The following is a 7,520-nucleotide window of genomic DNA, read 5'->3' as shown; positions in this document are numbered from 1 at the left end:
CCCAGGGTAAAAGCCACAGCTGTAGTCAGCACCACGTTTTCAGTCATGTAAAATGGAATTCTCTTTAAAAAACACTGCTCCTCCTCTGCTCAGAGATCCATCCCGCAGGGTTCACATCCATTTGCAACATCTTCATCACCCACTTGTCTTTCCTGGCTCCGTCAATGAATTCATCAAGAGACAACTGCCCTGTGTCCAGGATGGGGAGGACAAAGGATAGGGACACAAAACATGACATAGTAAGACATAGGAAGCAAAAACAACATGAAAATGTGTTAATGAGACAAAAGATACACTACCCATTCTCCCCGCAGTTAGGGCAGCTAGATATAAGACAAACCACCACCCTGGAAAGCCCATTCACACCTACACTGTCCTCTGGCTAACGTGGAATATTGCCCGCTCCTCTGGGAGGACTGCAAGTCTGATCCTGCAGGCTGCCTGGTTTGAACAGACCCACTGTCTCTGTTCAGGCTCCTTGTCCCTGGCCTGGGATCTGTTCCAGCTACTCGAGGTTCGAGAATGACAGGAATGGCATCCAAATCCAGAAGGAATAATGACTCCTGTGTATTTTATATTAAGAAATAAAAATTATCTACTGCTTGCACAGATTGCTCTAGAGTCCCTCTAACCTGTGATCTTACAGGTCCATCTACAAGCTGAAGAAAGTGTGTCGGTCTGAAGTGGAGAGAGGACTCCATTGCTCACGCCAGAAGAGTTGTGACAGGATATTTCAGTTAGTGATGAGAATGGAGATGGTAAGTAAGCTATCAGTTCCTTACCATCTCCATTCTCATCCACTAACTGAAATATCCTGTCCACAACCTCTTCTGGCGTGAGCAATGGAGTCCTCTCCTCCACTTCAGACCGACACACTTTCTTCAGCTTGTAGATGGACTGTAAAGATCACAGGTTAGAGGGACTGGCACATGAAAAGCAGGGCAGTACTCTTCTTAGTGCAGAGGTTTGCAGGCTGCAGTTCTAATCTTTTTTTTTTTTTTTTCCAAAGTCTCTGCCACTGAGCAGCCCTAGATCATCAGCAAAACCTGCCACCATATTACATATACTGTGGATTACATTATTTGCACTTTAAAATTGTTCCCCATCCATTTTACTTGTGTACTTATCAAAGCTTAGGTTCCTTTGCAAGGAGAAAGACAAGAGTTTCACAAACAGCAAAAAAAAAATCATACCAAGAAGTCATTTTTTCTAGGGTCTACGCAGATCTGAAACCAGGCATACCTGGATTTAACAACCTCTCTCTCGTATTCAACTTGCACCTAAGCTGCAAAAATCAAACTCATATTAGCATATATTTTGACCCAGAGTTGCTGCTCCACTTTGTCAGTGGAACATGGCAGATTTTGCCTGTTCCTCACCCTGTATTTGTTCCTCTCCTTGCAAAGCAACCACCTGTTCACTTAATTTTACTCATCAGCCTGAAGGATTTGGTCTGAAGACTTCCCAGACAGGGAATTAGCAAGAGCAGAACACAGCTCTGGCCCATTTCTCCCTGACCTTAAAACTATAATTGAACCTGCCCTTGTCTAGCTCCCCGAACTCTTTTTTACCTGTTGATTTAGGCAGCCAAAACCGATCCCATTTCCCCAGTTCCTGACGTTTCAGCCAAAGGGACTGGTTTTGCATGGAAAGATTCATCTGCTCTGAGGAGTTTCTGGATATTGCAGTTTACCTAAGAGCCTGAAATGGCCGATACCACCGATTAAGCCTCCCAAATACAGTTGGGAAAGGGTGACTAACAGCACCTGTGTTGCAGGGCAGAGTCTGTAAGAGTCCCCAAGATATTTGCCTAACGTCACACAGCACCTGGGCATCTCATATCTGTCTCTGCTAGACCACTAGGCCACATGTCCTCTTGTACTTTCCTTCACCAACTAAAAACAACTGCAGAACATAAAGACCCAGAAACACCAGGTTTCCACCAAACCCCCCTGCAAACGACCCTTTCGCCTAGGCCGGGCAGCTTCACTTCATCGCCAGCCACAGCAGCTTTCAAACAGCGGGTTATCTCCACAAACACTACATGCATCATTATGTTGCCAAAGAATGGCAATTACTTACATATAATAATTAAGCAATACCCACTTACCTCAACAATTTCTAGCAGCTCAGGTTTATCTATGCACCCATTCCCATCCTTGTCGTATACTTTGAACGTCCACCTCAGTTTATGTTCCAGTTTTCCTCGTAAAACAAGATTTAAAGCAGCCACGTATTCCAGAAAGTCAATGGTGTTATCCTGCAGGAAAAGGCAACAGGCTGAAGAGCATTTAACCACAGAGCTGACAGGACTGCTTATGAAAGAAGGATGAAAAAGCTGCTAAAAAGACACTGCGGGGGACAGCTACCTACTTCCCACTCTAAGGTACTCTAAGCCCAGCTCTGCACCTCTGTACCCCCAGGCGAGCTCCTGAGCAGAACAGATAAGGAGCATCCTCCCCATACAGCAATAAGGGGGGACACCCGTCAGGACTGCAGAAACACAGGCAGCTTCAATGCACTGGGACGATACAGGTGACAGGAATGACGGGGAAGGAGCCGAGGAAGGCAGTGACACCTGTGAAAACGTGGCCATTCCGAAGGAAGCAGCAGGAACCTCTGCACTGAGAGATTAGTCAAGTGCTCGACCTCCTAAAAGCCTCTTTCAAAGGCTCTGGAAGGGACCGGCTCCCCCAGCAGCCTCCAGCAGATGGCCCTCCCGTTCCCCAAGGCCTGGAGCTCCGCAGCACATGTCCCCATGCAGGGACGAGTCCCCACGCAGGGACGAGTCCCCACGCAGGGAGCAGGGTGCCCTTTGGCAACCCCGACACGTGCGTGGCCTCTGCAGGCTGCTCGAGGGAGCAAAACCTGCTATTGCTGCGCTTGGAAAACAAATAATTCAGGGTGTGTTTGCACTTACCTTAGCACTAATAATCCTTTAGATCATTAGGCCCTGAAAGCTGATTGTTAAGCCCAATTTAATTGATTATATAGCAAAGATCCATCTAGCAAACACACAAAGCTAGGCCTAATTTAACACACAATTTTAGCATAGATGTAAGTACTATATTCCAACCAAAAAAAGGCAGGGGGAGGTTATTCTTTAGGGCAATTCCTCGGAGCTCAGAATGGGACTGCCTCCCTTAATGCCCACTGCCTATTGGCGTTAGCAGAACTACTGAAATGCTCCGGTGAACGCGGTTTGCCGGGCTCCGGCAGCAAGGGCGTTCCTGCAGGAATCCCTTTCTACGTGGACTGCACTATGCAGTTTAGACCTATCCTTTTTGCTTACATTTTCCCCTGCTTTCTTATAATCCTTTCTCACAAAGTGTCTTTTACTACTGCCACAGTGCAGTCTTGCCAATGCTTTCAAAGGAAGCTTTATAGAAATTGTTTTATCTAACTCAAGCAGTATCTAATACTGGCATCCCCTTTTCCAGTGTGGCTAAACAACCACAGACTTCAAATATGATCGAGAGCTTCAGAAAAATCTAGCAGCTTGGCAAACCTCACTTACCCCTTTCAAGAGAGGAAAGACAACCACCTTATGTTTACCCGAGTGGCTAAAATATTATGAGCTGGTATTACACCATCATATGAATATAAACTGGTGCAAAACCAAGCAGCTCACTTCTCCCAGGGTCTGATGACAAATACAGCTCAGAATCAAGACCCAAATTTCAGAATTGTTCAGCACTCCTTAGCTTTTAAGTAGTAGCTAAAATTACTACAGAAGTAGCTAAACAAAAACCAATATTTTTGTTACTTGCTACCTGTCCATAAAGCACATACACACTTCCTCCAAGTAGGGCTGTCCTCCAGTGCAATTCCTCCTGCATAAGAGCTATGTATTTCTCCATTAGCAGCCTTTGCAGTTTGAGGACCTTGCAGCAGCACTCCCAAAGTGTGGCTGCCTGGGTTTAAACCTCTTAATCCATCCTTAGGCACTGGAAGAAGGACGTTCTGTCCTTAATTCGCATACAGATTTGTGAGGAGATAAATCCACACCAAACCGTGAGGACGGGTACAGTGTGTTTCTTATGCAAGGAAGGAGACTACAACACAGGGTAGGACCCCAGCAGCCGCGCAGGCAAACCCCTCTCCATACCCACGGGCCTTTTTGAATCCAAAAAAGAGCACGTTTCAGCTAGCCCTTGAGTTGCAGGGAGCAATGCAACTGCACTGCAGCCCTGGCAGACCCCCCTTCATCTCATTAAACCTAATAACGACAGTGGAAGCTGTCGCAAGCCATCCCCTAATTGCCAAAAGCAGCGAGTACTCATCAGCCAAATCGCAGCAACAGCTCCTTGCCACTTACCCCGTTCTTATCAAAAGCCCTGAACATGTTCTCAATGTACTCCGCAGCTTCGCGGTTATCCTGGACTCCGAAGAACCGCTTGAATTCATGCATGAAGAGGGTCCCGCTGGGACATTCCACCACAAATTTCTTGTACCACTCCTGCAATTCAGCAACATCAATTTCTCCTTGTTCCCCTTCGGCATTGGTGAACTGCTGCCCCATTTTGCTTAGTAAATCAGAAAAGAAAGAAAAAGGAACAAAAAAGAAAAAATTGTGCCCTCTGCAGGTACTGTCCTTTTATCTCCTGCAGTTGTTTTCTCTTTGCTCTTTTTCTTCCTGCAGCTTCTTGCCTTTGGTTCTCTGGTGTTGATGCTGCGTCCCGCTATTTTGCCTTGTCTTTCACTCTGTTCTCCTCCTTTCCTGCAGGCTCTCCGCTTGGTGATCCTGGAGCGCTTCCCTTCGCTAAGGCAGTGCAACCAAACATGTGGTATCAGACCTGCCTAAAAATAGCTAAGATCATTAGGAGATTCTGACCTATTAGTCGCAGAGACCTTCAGATGTTCTGAGCTGTGCCCTGGTTCAAAGCAGCCTCCACGGAGACTCAGGGCTGCTGCAGGGCTACACCTGCAAGCCAAAGGATTTGGGAGCTGCCATTCCCTTTATATTTGACCTATAATCTTCACTTGATCCTGTGCCTTTTCTAGAAGACAAAGTGATCTTAAATGAACTCTTGGACTTTGGTTTTCAAGTCTCAGTATATACTAGCAGTTTGGGGAGGTACTGCTTTTTTTTTTTTCAGTGAACAAAGATATATTAACAGACAACTTCTAATGAGAGAGTTTTGATAAAAAACCATATAGGACTCATTCTGCTCTCCTGGGAAAACTAGATTGTCAATACATCAAACTCACTGAAAGCATGCTGAGTATCCTACCTATACACATTGATTCAGGAAAAAACCTCCCAATGCACATGGTCAAACAGAGATAGCTCCCAGCTTCATAGGAAATTTTTAGAATTTCAACAGAAGCTTTTTAGAAATCTTATTTTTCTCTATTTTTTAAGCATGTTTTTCTTCATTTCCCTCCCTATTTACCTCTTTGCAAGGCTTACTATACTCATACTGTTTGAAAACAACTCTATTTAAGAAAGGAAGACCCTCCTCCTCTCCTCCCCCCCCCCCCCCCCCCCCCCAAAAAAAAAAATCCAGTAACAAACAAAACCCCCCTAAAACTTATTCTTAAAGCTCCTCCCCCACCTCCTCCTTTTTGTCCCCTTACCAAAACCACCAACCTTTATACATATTGTGCCAGGTGTTCTAAATCCAACCATCTTTCAGTGTCAGCTGGAAAGAAATGACCTGTAGCTATAAATGTGCTTGAGCCAGGCTGACTTGCAGAGGGGATTCTTTCTTTAAGAAGATTAGAACAGTATTAATAGGAAACAATGGACCCCCTATTATAATAATACTAAGGGCTGTTGAAGGCTTAAATTACTCATTTTGGAATCAGATTGGTTTTGGAAAGAAGACTTTCTCATACGGAAAAAGCACAGGTCAAAAGTCAGTCTGACACTTGCTGCTGTAAAAGTAGCTGTTCTTCTGCAGTAAGAACAGGATTTATTTGTGCACGTGAGTAGCCCTTCACAGATACTGCATGTACTCAGATTTGCAGAAGCAGAGCCTGGTGTTTCACTTCTCTAACTCCTCCTGTGTGAGGGTGCCTAAGCAATGTGGGGATTCATGCTAGAGCCTCTGAAAAGGAGGGAAGAAAAGCACTTCAGCAGAAGTGTAAAATGAGAGGAGAAGGATTAATGGAGATACTAGAGAGGCTAAAGAAGGTTTTTTTTCTTTTCTTTTTTTTTAAAAAAAAAAACTCTGAAAAGGTGCAGTTTTGGGCCTGCTGCTGCAGAGGAATGCTGGTCTTTTCCTCTTGTACCTAGAGGAATGTAATAAGCTTAATAAAGTTAAGCCTCCCTCTTCCAAATGCTTCAGGCATAAACTTCAAACCCTGAATCTTAATTAATTTGTATCTCTAGCAGCACAGCCTGAGGCTGATCAAGGAAGAGCCCTGGTCTCTCCCCCAGCACATCCTTCCCAGCGCGAGGAGGCTGGACCCGGCAGCCCCTCTAAGCTCCCGTGTTGCATTCTCGATTTCCGTGTTGTTGCTCTGTGTGCTGCCTCTACGCAGGGTCCCTGCGCTCCCCTGGGCTGCTGTACACAGCAACTGCTTCCTCCCTCCCACCCGTGTGTTCCTTGATTCCTCTCGGTTAATACCCAGAGGACCTGGGTTCTGCATTTTGGTTGCACATCTAGTTTTAGGGGAACTAGAGGCACCTTTTCTTGTGGTGACACAGGTGTAGGGGGTTCATAAGGTTTTTTTTTACGGCAACACAGCTGGGGGATTTTGCTCGGCACCGTTTCGCTCCGGTGCGGAGCTGCCTGCTGGAATGCGAGTGCTCGGAGCACAAGACTCCACACGCCCGGGCCGCGGTGCTGCTCGTTGCATAAGGCTGTTTTGCCTTATGGGAACTTTGCGATCCGTTCCCAGGAGAGAAAATGGTTCCTCTTTGTTTTGATCGCTCGGATCTTTTCCAGCTAGGAACAAAGGCCTGAAAGATCTCCTGGCTTGCAGGGTCTGAGCTCTGCCATCATCGGTATCGTGACGTACAATGCCTTTAATAAACGCGGTGCTGTTGACTTGGCACTGAAGCAATTGAAACCCACAGCTCCTGCTATGGAAATGCCTCTGGAGCAGACTCTACCTGTGCCCGGGCTGCCCTCACCCAGCTGCCCTGGGCAGAGCCCATCTGCAGGTGCTACTGCTGCCTTATGGAGCACGGTTTGTGCAAAGGATTTCTCTGTAGGACTTGAAAAAGGTGCAGGTAGAAGTAAGAGATGATTAAAATTAAAAAGAAAAGAATATTTTCTAGGAAACACTATAATAAAGGACTTGTGCTGGTTGGCCCATGGAAGTTTGAGATCAGTGCTGTATAAATGACAGTAGAGAAACACCATGCTGGAATAAAACGTAGGCTGGTAGGGTTGTACATCTGATTACGCGTCCAGCCTTATGAGCTCTCGCAGGTTGTCCCCAGCTCGGAGCGGCAGCTTCCCAGCTGGGAGCGTGGAAAGCGCGGCAGCTCCTTTCCCGTCGGCTCGCCAGGCGTGCTGCCACACGCTCGGCGAGCAGAAACGCACGGAGATGAGCTGCCGAGGGAC

At 46.4% G+C, this 7,520-nt stretch overlaps 1 protein-coding gene across 1 annotated transcript; it reads right to left on the bottom strand.

Annotated features, from left to right (window-relative positions):
* On the bottom strand, positions 1–4,564 carry GUCA1B (guanylate cyclase activator 1B). The gene is made up of 4 exons (XM_010216829.2): positions 4,319–4,564; positions 2,111–2,260; positions 783–897; positions 1–189 (listed from the first exon to the last, which is right to left on the bottom strand). Exons 1-4 carry the CDS (start codon positions 4,520–4,522, stop codon positions 65–67), a joined length of 594 nt encoding a protein of 197 aa, XP_010215131.1. The 5' UTR covers positions 4,523–4,564; the 3' UTR covers positions 1–64.
* Between the last annotated feature and the right edge of the window lie 2,956 nt (positions 4,565–7,520).

The sequence above is a fragment of the Tinamus guttatus genome, unplaced genomic scaffold (assembly GCF_059628265.1).
Source record: "Tinamus guttatus ecotype Peru unplaced genomic scaffold, ASM5962826v1 Tinamus_guttatus_pri_ptg001272l, whole genome shotgun sequence".
Classification (NCBI taxonomy): Eukaryota; Metazoa; Chordata; class Aves; order Tinamiformes; family Tinamidae; genus Tinamus; species Tinamus guttatus.
The sequence above is the reverse complement of the archived record's forward strand: the minus strand, read 5'-3'. Positions and strand labels throughout refer to the sequence as shown.

Bases quoted from the DNA above. Each gene is read 5' to 3' on its own strand.
- GUCA1B (XM_010216829.2), bottom strand. From the start codon at position 4,522: ATGGGGCAGCAGTTCACCAATGCCGAAGGGGAACAAGGAGAAATTGAT. The intron at 898-2,110 runs GTAAGTGGGTAT...TGATCTTTACAG, and splicing joins AGCTGCTAGAAATTGTTGAG to TCCATCTACAAGCTGAAGAA. The intron at 190-782 runs GTAAGGAACTGA...TCCTGGACACAG, and splicing joins AGTGGATGAGAATGGAGATG to GGCAGTTGTCTCTTGATGAA.